This window comes from Octodon degus, unplaced genomic scaffold, assembly GCF_000260255.1.
Source record: "Octodon degus isolate 3935 unplaced genomic scaffold, OctDeg1.0 scaffold00032, whole genome shotgun sequence".
Classification (NCBI taxonomy): domain Eukaryota; kingdom Metazoa; phylum Chordata; class Mammalia; order Rodentia; family Octodontidae; genus Octodon; species Octodon degus.
The window spans coordinates 8,142,826-8,164,270 of NW_004524608.1; the positions used below are offsets into that span (position 1 = coordinate 8,142,826).

General features: G+C 40.0%; 1 protein-coding gene across 1 annotated transcript in view; it reads left to right on the forward strand.

Annotated features, from left to right (window-relative positions):
* The window catches only part of Grb14 (growth factor receptor bound protein 14), a 77,635-nt gene that overhangs the window by 5,301 nt on the left and 50,889 nt on the right, over positions 1-21,445 (forward strand). The window contains exon 2 of the mRNA XM_004629864.3: positions 12,222-12,378. Within this exon, the coding sequence (XP_004629921.1) occupies positions 12,222-12,378 (157 nt within the window). The remainder of the gene's footprint in view (positions 1-12,221; positions 12,379-21,445) is intronic.

The window sequence follows — 21,445 nt, forward strand, 5'->3', positions numbered from 1 at the left end:
CTGTCAAATTTGAAGCTTTTTCAAAGAACCGGCATGACTGCACAAGTGGCACATCCTACACCTGACCTTGTGTGGTAAGGTACTGCCCAAACACAGGTGCACTGAAGGTACTGTGTGAGAGAGCCTTCAGCTGTGTGTGCACGGCGTGCATGACACATAAATGAATTCTTTTTTTTTTTTTTTTTGTCCAGAACCAGGGATTGAACTCAGGCCCTTGCGCTTGCCAGGCAAGTGCTTATTCTACTGAGCCATTTCCCTGGCCCCGACATAAATGAATTCTGTTTGAACTTCAGTCCCATCCCCAACATATTATATATATGCAATTACTTCAAAATTACAAAAATGTATTTAATATCTGAAACTTTGCTACATTCAATAAGTACTTTAGATAACAAGATACCCAATCTGTAATTACTAGTAGTTGCATAAACACAGTATTTGTTTTTAAAAACTAAGCTTTTTAGACGCTGACCTGCTCTTAGCCTTTCCTTCTGAACATTTCTGTCTTTTGTCACTTTTCTTTTGCCTCCTCCCATCCACTCACCACCACCACCAAGTTTAGTCTCTGGAGAGAAAGGCCACACACTTGGGCCTTTTTGTTACCTTTATCTGGCTCCAGCTAGCTGCTGTAGGTAATTTAGAATATGCACTGTGCTGTACAAGACCAGTAAAAATAAAAACAGCTACAATCTGTTTAGCATTGATTACATATTCTCTTTACTCCTCATGAGAACGCTGCAAGGTTGGTGGTCAAGCCTGTTTTAGATGAGGAAAATTGGCTTGGAGAGGTGAGGTGTCTTCCCCAAGGCTTGCACTAGTAAATGCCAGGGGCGGGGCTGGGTTCCAGAGCCCTCTTCTCCCAGACAGTGCCCAGCCCAGCCGCCTTGCAGTCACCAGGCACAGACTGCATGCTGCTTTCTTTGGTGTAGCCCAAAGCCTTCTCCTGTCATCTGAGCTCTCCTTCGGGGACAATTCTCACCTCTTCTGTGGGTTTGCCTTCTGCCTTTCTCTTTATTTTTCTTTGCCATTTCCCCAAGCTGGCTCCAAAGACATAGTGACTAAAACCAACATGTCAGAGTGGTTTCAAGAGCAGTGGGACTATCAAGGTCTCATGAACTTTTCCCACAACTGCCTTAGTTTGCTTTCAGAAATTTATAATAACCACTAAGATTGAGTGATGTCAGTTTTCAAGAGGTTTGCACATTTGATGGTGTGAGGAATTAAGCTCAGTAGCTGACAGTAAGCCTGCGACCTAGGACCTGATCATGGCGCAGACTCCCAGGCCTCGTATTACTTTGTAAACTACAATGGATGGGCCATGCTTGGCAGTGAAGGCAGATTAAAAATAGCTGGTCTGGTGAACAGTCTCAGATGCTGGCTTGGGGCAGTCTACAGGGCTGGCTGTCTTGGACAGGCCCCAGCCCCCCAGGCTAAATCTTAAAAATAATCTCTTTTTGGCAGAAAGAAGCAAGACTTTTGGTAATTGCAGATACTAAGCTCCCAGAAAGGATAAAGATTTCTACCCTTGTAGGATATTAAGAATGCATTCTCTAAAGAGTTCTAAAAGAGGCATTAAAAATTATTTTAGAAAAACACAGTATTGTCAGAAAATGATTATAGCCCCTATTTAGACACCTACATTTGGACATATACATTCAGCAATATTGAGGAAAAGAGCAAATATATTACTTTTAAGTTTCTAGGGCCAAATTAGCTTAGCAATTAAGACCAACAATTGAAGAGAAATTGTGACATCACTATTCTAACTCCCAGCAAGAATTTGCAGTTTGTACACACACACACACACACACACACACACACACACAGTGCACAAACATACACACAGATGTATTTCTCTGAAAGAAATCTTTATTAGAGTTCAAGATCTAAAAATTATTTATCTTAAAAATTCAAGTAGACAAGTATTTTAAAAATATATTTTTAACCTTGCTACAAGATTATAATTGTATCAAATAATGCCATATGGTCAGCAATTTTATGGTTATTTTCAAAACATGGCATTTTCATTCTCTGTTTGCATCAGCTGAGAGTGAAACTCCCTCTGCTGGTTGTTTCTTCTTTGCAGTTTTTTTCTGGCAAAAAAAAGCAGGGGAAAAATAACAAACCCAAAGAGAAACAACTTTTGTTGACATTCAGAAAGTTAGGTGCACTGGGAAATATCTACATCTATATCTGTGTTCAAGTGTACAGTTATATATTACAAATTACAACTTCTTTTGTTTTTTAACACATCCATATACATTTTTTATTTTTATTTTTCTCTAGAGTTTGACTGTAGGTATCTAATCCTTTTAACTGAGGGGTCATGTCAAGGCAGCAGCTTTGAAGAGCAGGAAAGTTGTTTGAGTAGAGAGAATGCCTCGGATTGGAGCCCAGAGATGGCACTCCTTGCTACCGCTATACCAGTTTTGCCTTACTATATTTAGAAAAAATGAACAAAAAGGAAAATTACAAAATGACTATAAATCAGTTATTCTTAGTGGTGTGACATCATGGGAATATTAAGACCTAAGAAAGGATATTCTGTGTGACATTTTAAGTTATAATACCCAAAGTGTTTCAGAAAGACTAGAGATAGCATACTTCATTGGTTGGCCACCGCATTAAGTGACAAGTTAACAGCTGAGTGTCAAGCTGCACACACATATTTCTATTACTCTGCAGGTTGAGACAACAGGCCTGTGACTTCAAGGCCAGCCTGGTCTCTGTAACAAGTTGAAGGTCTGTCTGAACTATCCATTAAGAGTATAGCCCAGAAAACAAAAGAAAACAGAAAGTGGAAGGATCATCATTTTATATATTTCCAATTAAACTGTAGCATAACATTGATTGTATGTTACTTCCACATTTCAGAGAAGTTAAATGTAGAAAAAATGTGCTTTTAAAAAATCAGTGAGAAAAGATAATTCCTAAACATGTTCAGTTGATCCAGATTAAGGAAGCCTGATGCGTCTAGGGCTCTTAAAAATAGTGTTTTTCACTCCACTGTGTTTCCCCTTCTCTCCTCCAGTCACATCTCTCTCCTCCCCTTCCATCTTAACTGTCTTTCTCAGTGTGTGAGCCAGTGTTTTAACATTTTCACTCAGATATGTCTAATGGTTATTCTGGGAATAAACTCTTACTTAAAAGCTGAAATGAGATACTGGATAACACTGTGTCCAATGTACGCATGACCAGCAGTTTTCTTCTTTAAATATGAGTCAGCATTAGCACTTGTGAAGGATTTTTCATTTAAAGATGAATTAGCACTGGCGTCTCAGCAGGAACTGCATGGGTTTTTAAAAAGACACAGGAGCTTCAGAGGGTGCCCCTTCTTTGATTACCCCATTGAGAATATTATTAAGGAATTTCTAACTTGACCCCCTATTTTTCACATTGGATTTAAATCCTTTAAAAAGTGTGGTAGCTTAGATAACTTGAACTTAACTTTTAATATTTGCTTTCTTTAAACAATGAAATTTGAGCAGTTCTTTGCCCTCTTTTTTGGTTGCATAATGGAACAATCCAAAAAGTCCTTCAGTTTCTTTCTGTAAAATTGAGTCCCCACTTGATTGAAGGTCTCTTTTTCTGCCTTTATGGGGAAAAATGCCAAGAAAGGAGTCCAGGATCTGACTGGAGACAGAAGAAAGCATAAGGAATAGAGAAGGAGCAAGCTGAGGGGAAGGGCTTGCAGACTGTCTGTCTCCTGGGTGGAAGCCTAGACGTGGCGTGATGCTGCAGTGTCACCGTCACTGATGTCAGCCGTCAGGTGTGGCGGTGCGAAGCCCCTTCCTGTGCCAAGTCTAGTACATTTCCAGGAGTGAGGCACCCTGGACCACTTTAGAATGTAACTGAATTGAAACTAGTTTTACATCATTTGAATTTCTGTCCCAGGTCGAGACAGCTCTGCATGGATTCCTAATAATACCTCACCTCTTAACTCTGAAATCAGTTCATCACTTTAGTTTTGCTTTATATTTTTCTCTTTTGGGTTGGTTTTGTCTTTTTATTATGTGCATATACCAACTCCCCATGATGAATGTGATCATCACATGCTGCAAGCATGTACTAATACAAATGAAAATTAAGAATATATTTTATGTTTTTATTTTTTTTAATGCTGTATTTCAATCTTTTTGTATATGGTATGTTTTGTTGGTGTCCATGCTTCCTGTTACCCTCTCTTATACCTGCCACTCCCTTCGTCGTCTCTGATGCTAGTCCTCCTCCTACTTCAGTGTTACCAATTTTAGGCTCCACATAGCAGGGGAAACATACTGTACTTTTCCTTTTGAGTCTGGCTTATTTAATTTAATGTGATGCGCTCTAGTTCTACCCATTTTTCTGCAAATGAAACAAGCTCATGCTTTTTTTTAGATTGAATAATACTCCCTTCTATGTATATAATACATTTTCTTTATTCTTCTGTCAGTGGTCATGTAGACTAGTCCTGTATCTTGGTTATCATGAATTGTGCTCCATTAAATATAGGTATGCAGGTGCCCTAAAATGTTCTGATTTTAATTTCTTATGGTATACACAAAGGAGTACTATAGTAGAATCAAACGGAAGTTTCCTTTTTAGTGCTTTGAGGAACCACCATTCCGATTTCCAGAATGGTTATACTAATTTACATTCCGGTCATCAGTATAAAAGCGATCCTTTTTTTTTTTTTCTGCCTGCATCTATGCCAGCTATTCTTTTAAATTTTTTTTTTTTTTTAAATTCTTGATGATAACTGTCCTGACTCTGACTGGGGTGAGATGGAATTTCATTGTTGTTTTGATTTGCATTTTCTTAATAGCAAAAAATGTTAAATATTTTTTCACTTATAAGGCATTTATATACTTTTCTTTAAAAGTGTCTGTTAAATTCTCTGCCAGTTTATTGATTAGGTTGTTTGATTTTTTTGGTGTTAAGAGTGTTGAGTCCTTTATATAATCTAGATAATAATTGTTTGCTGGAAGAGTAGCTATCAAAATCTCCCATTCTGCATTCTTCCTCTTTCTTATATTGGTTGTTTCCCTTGCTAGAAACTTAATAATTTGATACAGTCCTATTTGTTGAGTTTTTCTATCATTTCCTGTGCTAGTGGAGTCCTAGTCAAGAAAGCTTTGCCTGTGCCTATGGGTTAATGTGTTTCCCTTTTGTTTTCTTCTAATGGTTTCAGTGTTTTAAGACTTATACGTAGGACTTGAATCAATTATGGATTGATTTTACTAGAACAAGATAGGGATCTGCATTCAATCTTCTGCATGTTGATATTTAATTTTCCCAGAGCAATGTATAAAAAAGGCCATCTTTCCTCCACTGTATGTTTTTGGCTTCTTTGTCAAGAGTCAGGTGACTGTAGATGCTTGGGTTAGTTTCTGTGCCCTCTGTCTGTTCTGCTAGTCTGTGTGTCTATTTTTGTGCCAGTACCATGCTACTTTTGTTTCTGTTGCTTTGTAGTGTAAGATATAAGCAAAATATGTGGTGAATATTAAAATTTTAAAATTATGGTAAAAACACATTGCCATAAATCCCCCTTGAAGTACACCCCTCACTCTGATTGTACATAATGTCTTCACTCTTGCCTCTTTTGGGGTTCTGGAAGTTCTCTTTCCTGAGTTTCTCTATGAGAGGTGCTAAAAACATATCCTGAATGCTATTGCCAAGCAATCCAATCAACAGGCAAGCTCATAAACCATGTATGGTGTGTGCTCATCCACCTTATTTACCAAATCTGGCACTGTGTGACTGCAGACTCTTCCCCAGGTCAAATTGACTGTGAACAGTAAATGGTTTGAATGGGTTTAGGATATTGAGGCAGCCACAGCAGCACCACTAAAGATGCTCATGAAAGAGGACTCCTACAGCTGCTTTGGACATTACCAAGAATGATGGGACAAATGTTGAAAGCAAAGGGGGAACATTTTGAAGCGAAGTTAATGGCAGTATGTCTTTCACCATACAAATTTTTAAAAAATTTAAATACCATATATCTCGATCACACATCATGTACTGTAGTTTAAAATGAGCTACTGTGATACTCTTAGCCTTGTTCTTTTTGTTCAGGATATCTTAAACTAATTTGGATCTTTTGTGTTTTCACATGAGTTTTAGGATTATTTTTTCTAGTTCTGTGAACAAAGCATTGGAATTTTGGTGGAGATAATGTTAAATGTGTAGATTGCTTCTGGTAATGGGCATTTTAAGAATATTAATTTTGCTGATCCATGAACATGGGTGGCCTTTCCGTCTTGTAGTGAGACTTCTAGAAGATGTCCGTATTTTCTCCATTATTATAAGGGTTTTGTTGTAGAGATTTTTTTCATGTTTTTGGTTCAGTTAACTCAGAGTTTATTTTGTTATTTGAAGTTATTTTAGGTAAAAATTTTTTCTTGCTTTCTTTCTTGGCTAATTTGTTACAGGTAAATGGAAATCTGTAGAGTTTTAAATGTTGATTTTATATTTTATTAGTCATCTTTACATCCATGTATGCCCAATAATTTTTCTCTCAAATACAAATATATGCTTTAATAGTTTTTTTTTCCACAGAAGTAGTATGGAAATATTCCATGTTATGACCTTAAGAATACAAAATTCAGGGAAGCACAGAAAGAGTCCTAGTCAGGGACATTGATGAAACTGCCCAACCAAACTGTGAGCTACCTGACGCTGAAAAACAATCTAGTTAATACATTGTGAGACAGACTTTCTGCTGCTTGCCAGCTGAACTTTTCTGAGATGATTCAGTCACCTTGAAGTTATTTATCCTTATTCTCTTACCGCTTTGTAATCATATTCATAGAACACTGTTATTTGGAAACTTAATTCTATATTGCCAACCGTTTTTTAGAAGCCACTCTGTAATCTGTGTGTTCTAGACCTGGCCTGCTGTGGGGTGGCCTCCTCGCTTTTTCCCACTGCTGGCAGCCGGCATGTAGCCGCCGAGGTGGCTACCCTCCCACAGGACACCTGACACCTGCGCCTCCTCACCTGCCCCTCATGACAGGGTCCTGCAGATCCTGTGTCCTTGGTGAATATGCTTCTCCTTGTTCCTTGCTTCTCCTATACCTTTGCTTGTAATATTTGCCTCTTGTCCCCAGATGTTTTCCTGACTAACTCACAGAATCAGACTTGACATGTGCTATTTCAGTCACTGTCACCTTTGTTCATTTCACAGATTTCAGGAAAACATCCTTTTCTCCTAGTCCATATTTTTTTCCCATGATGACTTTCAAGCTCCATGAAGCTGGAGTGTCACTTTTTCGGAATCCTTTATGCTGTCTCACATGGCTTATGGATGGTGACTCCATGCTTTCCCAGAAGGATGTTCTCAGTGGCCGATTGCATGGCCCATGTTTTCTTCACTGCAGGGGACTTTGGGAGAAGCCAGCCCTGCTGTGGAGCCTGATGTCATGCAGCATTCTGAGTAGCAAACACAGTGGGCAGCGATTATAGTCGCACATCTGTGTGCTTAGGGCAAAGGCAGAGGCCTAAACAGGCAGGGCTGTGGGAGCTTCCCCACTGAATCAATGGCTTGTCTGAGATCTGGTGAGCCAAAATCAGGTAGAAAATAGAGGAGAGAGTTTCAGATGGACACGGCAGTGCGTGCAGAGACCGTGTGTCAGGCAGGAACGCAGGTCAGTCAGGAAACTGAGGAAAACGGTGTAGTTGGAGCCCGAGAACAAGGAAGGGACTACAGTGGATAAAGTTGAAGAGAGAAACAGGAATACAGAATAAACTTGCTTGTGTTGATCGTCTTGTAATTCTGGTAAAGGTGATAAAATTCGTTGGAAATTAATATAGCAAATCAAATATCTGTTGTTCATACCTAAGTAAAATGTGCTGCCGTACATCTCCCACAAAGAAGAGGATTTAAGACTTCTATTACCTGATTTCTCTAACCTCTGTACAGTTTTGCTCTTACTTAGTGTTTGACAACTAGCAAAATGATACAGAATGGAAATAAGAAAGCAACAGCTTTTCTGGAGCTATTAGGGTCTTTCAGAACAGTCTTTGTTTTAAAAATATAACATTTAAAAAACACTGTTCGAGATTTGGAATAAGTAATAATGAATATATTACTTCCCATTCCCAAGGGAACAAACACATTGAATTGCTTAACTCAAAATATGTACGAATGTTTCCTCTTATCTTAGGACACTATGCTTCTTATTTAAAAGAATGTAAAAACCCAGGGCTACTCTGACCTTGCCTCAAAAATATTTCACATAATTTAGGTACATTGCTTATCTCTTAAAAATAATACTGAAAAAAATCTTAAAACTTTGAAAATTGTTTTATAGTCCTGCTTTAGCTGGGTTATAAACTTTTAAGGAACTATAAAAATAAGCTCTACTGTAGGTCCTGGTTCACAGAAAATATCTTTGGGTTTTCCTTTGAATGAAAATTTTATGTTAATTGTATATTGATAACAGATGTAGTGAATAAATTAATTAAATGATGGGTTCTGCTTACAATGTCATACTTTTCATCATGATATGGTCATATTTAAATATGGCCTGAAATTATTTTGAATATTAATTTAGCTTAAAATGAAACTGAAATATTCCTAAACTGGAAACTTTGATACAAAGGCTAGCCAGAGATAATCATGCCCAGATACTCGCTTCCTCCATACGAGCTAGTTGTTGTGGGGAATGGGATAGTTTCAGAGACAGGCTGTTGCTGTGTAGTTCACCCTGGCCTTTCACTCATGGTATAGCCCAGGCTGGCCTCAGACTCCTACTCCTTCTGCCTCAGCCTCTGGAGTGCTGCATTGCACCACCCTGTGCAGCACTTGTGTGCTGTTTTCTTTCAGTCTCTTCATTCTATTGATTTTTCCTGAATTATTTATGACTAATGTTTGCTCAAGTTTTCACCTGCAAGATAACAAGTCTTTTCTCTATTGTCTCTGAAGAAATAAAGTTTGGGGTAAACTTAGAGAGTATTGATACTTCATAATCACATTAGGTTTGAAACTCCCTTTCTGCTTTGTGGCATTGACAACCAATTGACCATGCTGAGTCAATTTCTATTATTTTGAAAGGAATCCAAATTGGCAAAGAGCTGCTTGTCCTGTGGCATTTCACACCTCAGGGTGAGCAAGGGGAGGAAGGGCTTGAGTGGTCAGTCTTTGCTCCTTAGTGCTTTTCAAATAATGTGTTCTTTGAATCAGAATTTCAGGCGAGTGCTGCAGAGAAATGCCAGGGCTGTGGGAGCAAGGTAGTACATCCGAACTGGCTTTCAGCTTCTTCTTCCTTAATTTACTTGCTCAGTCAGCAATGCCCTATGGCAGTTATGGCCAACCTGTCAGAGCTTTCAGTGCTAGAAGCTGCTAGTTGCAGCATGTGTGTCGTGGACTCGCTACTATTCGCCCGCGGTTTACACTTTAAACATTTTGTCTCTTTAAGTCTAGAGGCTTTGGGGCTTTTAGACATCTTTCTTTAAAAGTTACCATTTCCTGTTTTTTCTCTCTATTTTAATATTGTTGTATTCCCTATTTTTTAAAAATGTTATTTTAAAACTCTACTTTTTATAGAGTGCAGTCAAGGGGAGGGGTTGATGTGTAAAGTATAAAAACAGGCTTTGATAGGATGTCAGCCCAAACAGGGACTCCCCGCTCCCCCCGCATTCCAGCCTGCCCCTGCTGGGGTGGCCGTGACTGTTACATTTTCATTGCTGCATGCTGCCTGCTCCTTGAACAGTGTTTGAAACTGTAAACTACTCCAAAGGCCAAGGTTGTGGAGATTGCCAGAAGTGCAGTGATACAGAGGGTTCCCAGCATAGCCAGTAGATGGGTCAGCCTTGGCTTTCCTTGGGTGCTCTGAGATTTGTGATGGTTTAAACAGAGCTTATTAGAGTCCTGTCTCTCTGGTTAGTCACCTTTCAACGCATTGATGAGATGAGGTTCATTCCTGTGTTCCTTTTAGGCCTGGGCAGGATTTCTTTCTTTCTTTCTTTCTTTTTTTTTTTTTTTCTGCATTCAGGATGGGGTCGACAGGGTCTTACTACACGATTGGACTCATAGTGATTCTCCTGTTTTCAGCCTCCTAAGCACCAGGATTACAGGAGGGGGCCACCACACCCCTTCTCATCAGCATGCCGGGCAGGTGGGGCTGGCACGGCACACTGGAGATTGAACCCTAGCCACTGCGCACTGCCTAAGCAGATGCTTTAGTCCGCTGACCTATCAGACCAGCCCTGATCAGGATTTCTTGCTGTTGGTATATAATTATAAGCTAAAAGTTGTGAAAACATCAATGCTTTTGTGATAGACATATTTCTTATTTTGAATTTTCTTATTTCTCATGTTTGTATGTGCACACTGTGTCACTGTATGATTGTCTTAGGTTTTAAAATCTTTCTATAATTAATTTAACTAATGCATAGAACAGTTAATAATGGAAAGTCCAGCACAGAGCACAGCTTGGTGAGAGGGGAATGCTTTATACAGAACTCAGATTCTGTGTGATCCAGAGGATCATGGGCTGCTCTCCTAGGCCAGCTCCAGTGTACAGTGAGTTAGCAGAGTAGGAGTTGGCCTCTTGCTCATATCCACGTCCTGTCTGGATGATCCCAGGTAGGCCTCTTCCATGAGGCCATTTGGTACAGAGGCTGTCCTATGTCACAGCTTTCCTTTCCTCCAGGGCTGTGTACTCTTTTCTGTGCAGCGGCAGAATGTTGAACGAGAACAGAGGACGATGTGTGACAGTCTCGTAGATGAGGCCTGTAAGTGTAACAGTCTGTATACTCACATTTACAGCTAAAACTCTGTCTCATCATTATATCTAATTTCAAGGGAGAAAATGGATGTTGTAAGGATCTAGACAAATTCCCAAGCCCAACATGAAGAAACCTTTTCATAAAATTTGATTTTTTTCTATCCTACATGAGTGTATATGGGAATAAATTACTTCTATTATGTGGATTATTTACAGAAAATATTGATTAGAGATACATAGAATTTTAATAAACCACAGAGGTGGAGAAATGATTTTTGAGTTTTCACTGAATGGCCTTTAATATAGACATTGAAGAAAAAAGAATAGAAATTGTTGGGCAAAATGACAAATTTCAGACAGGTAGCATTCAATCAATGTATTAGAAAATTAAGTGTTCGAGGTAGTATATAAGGGATTTATAATTAGCTCAGTTAAGCTTATTGACTTAGTAGAATGACATTTTAATGGAATATTCTAGTTAATAAGCTAAGAATTGAGAAAAAAATTAAATCATACATGTGGTAAGGATTAATATTGAAAACTTTTAAAGAACTCTTAAAACTCCATAGCAAATAACCAATTGAGTTAAAAGCCAGGCAAATCTATTAACTCTACACTTCTCAAAGGAGAAAAAGATGACCAATAAGGTAAGGAAAAGGTGCCAAAAATGACTATCAGGGAAATGCCAATCAAAGCCACCGGTGAGATCCCTCCCCGCACCTGTGGGGGTGACTGTTGTCAAAGAGACAAGTGTTAGTGAGCTGTGAAGCAAAGAAGATCACTGTACTCTATTGGTGAGAATGTAGTTGGTCAAACATTTGAAATGGGGTGTGGAACCTTCTAAATAAATTAAATGTAGATATACCTTATGACGCAGATGTCCTTCTGGGTATACGGTGTGTCAGAAGGAAATGAAGGCACTACCGTTTATGGGTATTGACACTCTCACGTTTATTTCAACATAACACAGTAGCCAAGTTCTGTCCCATCACTAAATGAATAGACGTGGTAACTGTGTAAGGCAACTGCATATCAAGCCTTAGGAAAAGAGATTCTGCCATTTGCCAATATATGTCTGAACATAGAGAATATTTTGCTAAGTGAAGTAGCCAGACACACAAAGAAAAGTATTACATGAGCTCACTTGTACGTGGAATCTTATTTTTTAAAAAGGCAAATGTATAGAAATAGAGAATAAACCAGTGGTCCTTAGGGTCAGCAGTGAGGAGGAGTGGAATGGGGAGATGTAAATCACAGGACACAAAATAGCAGAAGTGTGGTGTGAGCAAGTCTAGAGATCTGATGTACAACATGAGGACTGCTGTTAATAATATTGTATTTGGGATTTTTGCCAAATGAGTATATTTTAGCTGTCCTTGATGTATGCATAAAAAGGGGTAACCATATATATTTATCTCATTACATCATATTACATATCTTACATACATACAATAAAATCTATTAAAAATAAGAATATTTTAGCTTTTTTTTCTTGTTTTCCTTACACAGGTGATTAAAGTATACAGTGAAGATGAAACCAGCAGGGCTTTAGAGGTACCCAGTGACATAACTGCCCGGGATGTTTGCCAGCTGTTGATCTTGAAGAATCATTACATTGATGACCACAGCTGGACGCTCTTTGAGCACCTGCCTCATGTAGGTGTAGGTAAGGATGCAGTCACAGGTCATACCTCTGTTTTTCTGAGTCTTGTAGGTCTTATGACAAAGATTTTCTGCTGATGTATAAAAATAGACAAAAGAATTAGGAATAGTTCTTTTTCATTATTTCTTCTTTTGGTTGTTAATAGTTGATAAAGTAGCACAAAATTGAAACAAGGATGAAATATTGTAAATTTACTACCTGTCCTGGCTTAAGTAGTGATGTGTGGTGATTTTAGAGCAAAGATAAAGTTCAACAAAAAGAATTTCTGAGATGACAAGTTGCTTCGTAGTGCATGTTAGCCTCAAACTGCTGAGCTCAGTCAAGCAACACTCCTGTCATGTGCTTCAGACTTACTAGGGCTCCAGGTATGTTCTACCATGCCCAGCTCAGAGAGTTCAAGTTGATGTAAGGACAAATGTAATCATAATTGGTAGTTGTTTTAGTCACTTTTCTCTTGTTGCTGGGACAAAATACCTGATGTCCAAAATTAGGAAAGGAAAGGTTTTAAGCTCACAGTTTGTAAAGGTTTCAGTCCATAATCACTGGCTCCAAGGCAGAGTGGCGTGGCGGGGGGCCAATCATTCAAGGCTGTAGAAGACAGCAAGAGCAGCAGCGGAAGGGGAGGAGCAAGCCTCTTCCCTTATGTTGTATGCAGGCTACATGCTGAAGGGCAGGTTTAGCACTCACACCATCAACCCCATTCTTACTAGAGAATGAACCGTTCCCAAACTTGAGATTTAGCTGCCTCTGAGAAGCCCAGCCCCGTGACTGCATAAGGCTTTGGGGAGATATGCAGGTATGAACCATAACAGTGGCATAATGAAAAGTCCTTTTTTCTTTTTCTTTTTTAATGTGTCATCTTGCTGTATTATTGAGTACAGATGATTTCTCTCCTGTCACCTAGAGACCATTTCACTGACTGCTCTGCTTGGCTGCTAGCCTCTTGTCTCTCTTCAGCAATGGTAAGGTGGATCCCTTCTCCCTGGGGAAGAGAAATCCATGGTTTGTTGCCTTTGCCAATGACAAAAATGTTGGAGAGCTGGGTGGCAAAGCTGTTGCTATTGGCCTCCTTCTCATGGGCCACATCAAAAGAGCCAGGCTGTCTCTCCCTGTTGGTGATCACGCCAGTCCTTCCCAGGTTGGCACCTCCAGTCACCATGTACATGTTACCAGTGTCAAACTTGATAAAGTCGGTAATCTTGCCAGTATCCAAGTCAGTCTGGATGGTGTCATTGACTTTGATGAGGGGATCAGGGTAGCGAATGGTGTGAGGATCATCGGTCACCGGATGTGGGATCCCTTTCGTGCACACCAAGATCTTTCTTACTTTGCGTAGCTTATACTTGGCCTCCTCGGTTGTAATGTGGGGAACAGCACAGTGCCCCTTGGTGTCATAGATCAGACGGAAATTCTCTGTGGTCTTGTCAGTCTGATAACATCCAAGAAGCCAGCAGGGCAGGTTATATCAGTTGGCACCTTGCCGTTGATCTTAATGAAGCGCTGCGTGCAGATCTTCTTCACTTCATCGCCAGTCAGGGCGTACTTAAGTCCGCTCCTCAGGAACATGATGCGAGGCAGACATTATCTCAGCTTGTCAGGCCTGGTAGATGGATGAGGAGCAAACACGCCAGTCAGTTTATCCAGCATCCAATGCTTTGGAGCAGCTCTTTGCTTCACATGCTTCTTAGGACCATGAGCCATGGCTGCGCTAGGAACAGAAAGAGCATGAAAAGTTCTTGAGACATTAATAAAACAAAATAGCCCCTGCACTACTTTTGGCATTCACTGCAGTGTAGACAAACATCAGTATACATCCTGGTGATTCTTCTTATGGGAATATACATCCCTAATCTCTGGAAAAATGACTAACTCCTAATTTTTTTTTTTTTTTTTTGTAATTTATTTGGCACAGGGTCTTACTACACAGCTCAGACTCATAGTGATCCTCCTGTTTTCAGCCTCCCCAGCACCAGGATTACAGGCATGTGCCACCCTGCCGGGACTTGATGGCTGGCTCAGCGTGGCCAGGGGTGGGGCTGATGTGGCCTATGGTGCTGGGGGATTGAATCTCAGTCCCTGCGCTTGCCTAAGCAGACGCTTAGTCTGCTGAGCTATCTCGCTGGCCCTAACTTCTAATTCTGAAGGCATAAACCTAAAGACTCACCTTTAAAAATTTTAATTGTAGTGCATCTCCATATTAGGAACTGTGGAAATTTTGATAAATTATTTTAATAAGCTATAGAGAATGAATCACCCCACTAGACCGAGGCAGGGTTTGGAAAAAATTTTATTCTCTGCTCTCTTAATTTAACAGATACTAAGAACATTTTTTATGTAAATAGGTGAGAAAAGAAGAAATTTGTTATGGTGATACATTTGATTTGTTTGAAATTTATATTCATCTGGTTGCACTAACAAATTATCACAAACTTAGTGGCTTAAAATAAGAGAAATGTGATCTCTCACACTCCCAGAGCTCTGAGAATCAGTGTTCCTGGATCACAATTACGATGATGCCAGGCTCTGGTCCCTCTGGAGACCTCGGGAAGAATACTGGACATTCCTAGCCTCTTATAGCTTCTGGTGGCGCCAGCAGCCCTTGGCTGTGGCAGCATCATTCTAATCTCATCTCCATGGTCAGATGGCCTTCCTTTGTGTCAGGTCTCCCTCTTTTGTGATGAGCAGTGACATTCCAAGCCCTACCAAACAATCCAGGAAAATCTCATTTCAAAGGTCTCTAATCTAACCATCACTGTAGTTGTTTTTCCTCCTCTTTGTTAGTCTGCTCCTCCTTTTCTTCCTTTCTCTTCTTTCTCTCTTCATCCTCTTCCTCCTCCTGCTTTCTTCCTCCTCCCTCTCATCTAAGGTGGTATTTGTGGATTCTAGGTGCTATGATGTGGTTATCACTGGGGCGTTAATATTCAGCCTGTCAAAGCTTCTTTTCATTTTATGTTAAGAAACCTTTTAGTAATAAATCATTAAAATCATTTAAAATAACATTATTAACAACTCAGTCATTACCTTCAGTTTATTTGAAGAATTGTGAAAGAATTTTATACCGATTTGTAAGAGTCAATTCACTGTCCTCCTTAACTGCCAGTATATAAAATTGTTCCTTAGCTTAATATATTTGTGGACTTGTGTCCCAGTGTGATGGTCCAAATTGTGGTTAGTTTCAGATGAGAGGTTTGCTTTTCTCTTAGGAAATAGAATTTTAAGGATAGTGTTGGCAGAAGTGTGTTTATAGGAGAGACCATTCTGATGATAATATTTGGAAAGTGACATTCTTCCTACTGCCTTCTTTTCGAGCCCTTCACAGTGCAAGTGGCCTTCCACTTTTAGGACTGCTGTCCTAGGAGGTGCTGCACCGAGTCCAGCCCATGCAGGAGAAGCTAGAGCAATTTCTTGACCTGCAGGGCGACTCCGACCCTGAGCGCCTGCCCTCTTGACTCTGCCACACTGCAGCAGGGCCTGCTGCTGATGTGCGGGGAGGAGACAGGCATGTGTGCGCCTCCTTAGGAAGCCTGGCTCAGAAAGTGCCCTGTGCTGCCCCTGAGAGAGTCTAGGGCAGAGAAAGCGCAGTCTGCATTTTCTTTGCTGCCATTTATGACTAATTTAACTTCTTCTCATGATAATTAATCTCACAAAGTATGATAATTCTCAATAGATCTACTATATTCCAAATTTTTTCATTTAATTATAGTAAGAGGATTATATCTCTTATATAGCTTAATATAGATGTACAGTGTTTTGTATACTCCTATATTTTTCTTCTCAGAGACCTTTAAGAACATTTTTTGGTTGTAGTCACTGTAATTTATCTCTAATAAGCATTTTAAAAGTTCAGTAAAAAAATTACTATGTAAATTAAGCAGCAGTTTTCATTCAGGATGCTAGAAATTATATTGAAAAACTGAATGCAGAAGTCTTACAAAAGCTTAAATGGAAAATTAATTAGAGCTTTATACTAACTATACATTTTTAGTCATCAAATAATAATAGAAGTTATTACATTTCTCCATTAAAGTACAGTGATTCCTTGGTTCATGGACATAATTCTTTTTGTGAGTTTAGTTGCAGACTAACCTGGACAAGAACTAAATCAAATTTTCACATACAGTCAGCACTCAGTCTGTCCACTGAACTTGATTTTGTTCTCAACCAACTCAGTTTGTGACCAGAATAGTGGAAAGAATCAAGTTAATGAAGGGAGTTACCACTGTATTTTCTAGAAATTGCTGAAGCAAAAATGTGCAAATCAATTGTCTCATCTTTTTAGCCACCATGAATTAGATCAAAGCTTATGAGAAAGAATTTTTGTTCCAGAGCTTACTTTGTTCTTTTCATTTTTTTAAAAACTCAGATAGTATATTTAAATACCAGCACTCAGGAGACTGAGGCAGGAGGATCATTGGGAGTTCAAGACCAGCCTGAGCTACAAAGGCAGCTCAAGGGCAGCCTGAACTGCATGAGGAGACCCTGTCTCAGAAAGACAAATACTATGACCAAAACCAAAGCAAATCAAAGCAAAATAAAGCAAAACAAAATGTTACAGATACTAATTCTCTCCCGTACTGATCCGTGATGCATGGAGCGGCGTCTCGTTCTTGTCTACCAATGCTGTATAACAAGAAGAGCTGCCAGCAAGCCCCCACGGTCTTGCTCTGCATTGAATATAAGCATGTGTCTTGACATGTTCTCATTGTTGCTCATGTGTTTGCTTTTGAAAAGCTTATAAAGGAGGGCTGGCCAAATAGCTCAGAGGAATAAAGTGCCTGCAAGAAGGGGTAGGGGCCAGGGCTTTGATCGTGGGCCTGCCATGCCATCCCCATCCCCGGGGCGTGCTGAGACAGCAACTGAGACTGTGCATGGTGGTGCGCGCCTGTAATCCCAGCGCTTGTGAGGCTGTAAACAGGCGGATCACAATGAGTCCAATCTAGTAGTGAGACCCTGAATGCCCTGTAAACCCTTCCCTGAAATACAGAAAAACAAAAAACAAGAAAGAAAAGCTTATAGAAGCTCTAATATCTATGGAGACTAATAATGGTGCTCAGTGACTTCTTTGCTTTAAAATAAAAGAGCGGATTGGCTTTTTTCCTTCCTTCAGGATGCAAGCTATCTGGCGACAGAGTTGACCTCTCTTATTTTCTTCTGTAGTAGAAGAAAATATGAGCAGTAGTGCCGTAAAGAACCAAAGAACGTTCTATTTGCTGAAATTTTGGGACCACTAATCAGTACTACATATTGTTCAGGAGATATTCTTGGCTGTTTTTTGAACAAAATGACAAATTTTCCATGAATAGTATTTAGAAGGGAATAATATCTGTGTTGTGGCTTGTGTCTAGTTGTCCTCCTAAAGCCTGATACAGTCACTAAGATGCCTTCTAGAGTTTGTGATTAATTCATGATCCAATGCCAGAATTATTGTTGCGAGGGCTGCACCTACCCTGGATACATCGGCATACAGTGTAAGGAAGGGATAGAGGCTTGCTAGCTGCTGCAGCTGCTGCTCCTCCTTTGCTCTTTATGTTTTCCGCTGCCATGAACAGTTGCCCTCTGCTGTGTGCCACTCTGCCTTGGAGCCAGCTGAGTACGGACTGAAACCTCCACTAACTGTGAGCTAAATGAACCTTTCCTTTCTTGATTTTGGTTGTTGGGTATTTTGTCTTAGCAATGAGAGAAAAACAACTGAGATACTTTGTTATTTTAGAACATGTTTTACAGTGCAGGGCCCAGAGCTGTTTGCATGCTAGGTAAGCTGTACTGCTCAGCAACATCCCCAGCCCTAAACAGTATTTTAAAATACAAAAACATATTTAGTTCATTGTAAATAATGGAAATAAAGAAATCAAGAATCAACTAATAGTCTATAATTTCACAATACAGATGTCAACTTCTGGTTAATATTTTTAAGACTTCCTTAATCAGTTTCCTTATTCTAACATAATTCTGTTTATACTCTTTAATATTTCTGTTTGTTTTTTGTAGTCGTGTGTGTGTGTGTGTGTGTGTGTGTGTGTGTGTGTATGTGCATCCCCAAAATATATCTTGAGTATTTTTTATTTTACCTTTTCCATAGAGCCCACATAAAGTGGAAACTACCTGCAGCTTCCTCTGGCCACCTCCTATAAACAGCTTAGCATGTATTTATAGATAATTTTGTGCTGATTTTTGTTTAATTTTATAGATCTGATGAACAAAGTAGATAGTAGCATAGCCCTTACGAGTTTATGTGCTAGTAGGAAATAGACAAGAAACAAATGGTTAATATTTGTTGTTTCGTAGATGATAAGAGTTGAAATGGAAGGAAGGCAGGAGAGGACAGAGTGCTGGGCAGCTTTCTGTCTGTTTTGGTTGAGGTCTAGAATGTCCCTCCCAATGCCATGTGTTTGGAGAGTCATTACACCACGGAGGTGCTGCACTCCCCAGTGGACACATCCACTGGTATGTGTGGGGACTGACTATGCTGTTAGGAGGTGGGTCCTGGTTAGAGCTGGGCCACCTGGGATGTGATTTAGAAGGATACAGACTTGAGTGATTCATTCTTGTGATTAGGTCCTTATATGAATTGGTCACAAAATGAGTTGTATAATTCATATACATTACAAGATTCAGTATAAAGAAATAGTCAAAGGGAGCTCCTTTGCTTTTGTTTACATAATGCTTCCATGTGCTGCTGTAGTATAAAAGAGAATATCAAACTATAACACTATACTGTACAGTATAATCTGTACTTTATAAAGAAGGTCTACTTTATAAAAATGGCCTCAGGTTTCTATAAACAAGACAGAGAGAACTGTACAAAAAATGAAACGTATGGGTTCATAAGCCCAAGCACTGGGTTGTAAAGTCCAAACAGCCATTAACATGAGAGGTATCTCTGCTTCCGTCCTCAGCTCCTTCCTTTGCCCTCAGCCTCCTGGGCACTGGGGCGTGAGCAGCTTTGCTCAGCTAGGCCCTTCCACCATTGCTGTTTCTGCCTCAGAGTGAACCAGCTTTGGACTGAACCTATCAGAAACTGAGCCAAATGCTTTTTTCCTCATCTACATTGTGGGTGTTGGGTATTTTGTCCCAGCAATAGGAAAGTGATTCTGACATTGTCACTATGACAAAGTATATGAGCTAAATCAACTTAAAAGGGGAAAGACTTATTTTGGCTTATGGTTTCCTAGGTTTTGCTCCATTGTTCATAGGCGTTTCTTTTAGGCCTGTAGTGAGGTGGAACATCATGGGGAGGGGACATGATGTGTCTAGGAAGGAGGGACATGACAGGGACAAGATACGGACTTCAGGGTACAGCCTCAGGGACCTACTTCTCCTAAGTAGGCCTCACCTCCTAAAGTTTCCACCACCTCTTGTTAGCCTGTTAACCTATGAATCTGTCAAGGCTTTACCCACTAGTGAAGTTAGCACCTTCAGGATCCATTCACCTCTCCAAAGCCTCACTGCTGAGCAGTCCTGCTCTGGAGAATGTTTCATACCCAAACCATAATGGCTAGCAAATGCTGGGGGTAGATGGGAGATGCTTTCTGAGTGGGGGTGTCAGGGAAGACTTCCTTGACAGGCTGCTGCTTCAATAGTACCCAGAAGTGCACAGCGAGAAGGCCTTGCAGTTAAATAGGAAGTTGTCCTGGTCTGAGGGGGACAGCGAGTAGATGCTGAGATGTGGCCGTGTGCTGCTGTGCAGGGAGAAGCCCAAGGGCAGTGTGCTTGGAGTGGAGTCTCTAAGGTGGACAGTGATGGGCAAGAGCTTCACAGAGCTGCCACGGGCCTGATTGTGTAGGGCCTTCTAGGCCTGGTCCTCCGCCCGCCCCCCTTACGCTGAGTAAGAGAGGAAGTGGTGGGAGGTCTGTGAGTACTCAAGCAGTGTAACCTGATTCACTTTCAAGTATACAGCACTAAAGAGGGCGGAGTTCCAGTTTTGACCTGGGAAGGCCCAGTAACTTCCCTTTGCCTTGCTGCAGTCATCTCACCTCTCTCTCACTTCTGCTAGGCTGGCATCCCCCATGTGCCCTTTCGTACACGGTCAGCATGTTTATGAAATTTTTGTTTGAGAGATCCTGAAAGTTTATTGGCAAGAACATTTTGACTTCCAGGATAGATGAAAGTTGTGGGTTGGCTACACTTCAGTCTACTTTAATGGCTAAATTAGGACAGTTTCAGGCAGTCTGTTGCTAATAGCTGTACTACTATTGTTGTTTCTAATCCATTAAACCACACCACGAAGTACTCAAGTCAGAAGGAAATACTTGACATTCAAAATGGGAAGCTTCTGGAACCTAAGTGATGTATTTTCTGTGACAAAGGAAACTTCAGTCTTACTGCCATTTTGTAATATGTATGCACATGTGTGATAGCTACTATTAATGTACATAATATGGTATGCATTTTAATATCCATTTTACACATAGCAGTACAGGCATGATCTCATTCAGGGTCAAAATTGCATAAGTCTAAATTGCGTTAGTTTTTTTATTTAAAAGTTATTTTATTAGTACATATTTGCAGTCCATCATGATTACCTTCGTCAAGGAGAGCATGTCTTCACTCTTTTTACTTTTCCTCTCCCTTTCCTCCATCTCCTGGTCCCCTTCCCCTTTGCAGGAGATCTGTCCCTCTGTTAAATTTTAAAGCTACACTTTTACTCAAGTGAGAAAGATGGTGCCTTCTCACTCCAACAGGTCAAGCAGATGTGTGATGGGCTTGTCCCTGTCTTGCGCTATATTTCTATCTCTCAGGCTGCAGTTTAAATTTTAAACTTCAAGAATGCTGTCAGATAAATCTCTTATCTAGTTAGGGTTAAAATTACTATGATAAAATGAGCCAGAATTGTTCACTTTATAACAAAGCCAAATATTTTATCTGAGCAATAGGATTGACTGTGTTGGAAATGACCTGTTCTTAAATTTATTTATTTTTTAAATTTTTTTTGGCAGAACTAGGGATTGCACTCAGGCCCTTGTGCTTGCCAGGGAAGCAGTTATTCCACTGAGCCAGCTCCCTGGCCCAAAATATAGTGTTATAAGATTCTTTTCTTTCTTTCTTTCTTTCTTTCTTTCTTTTTCTTTTT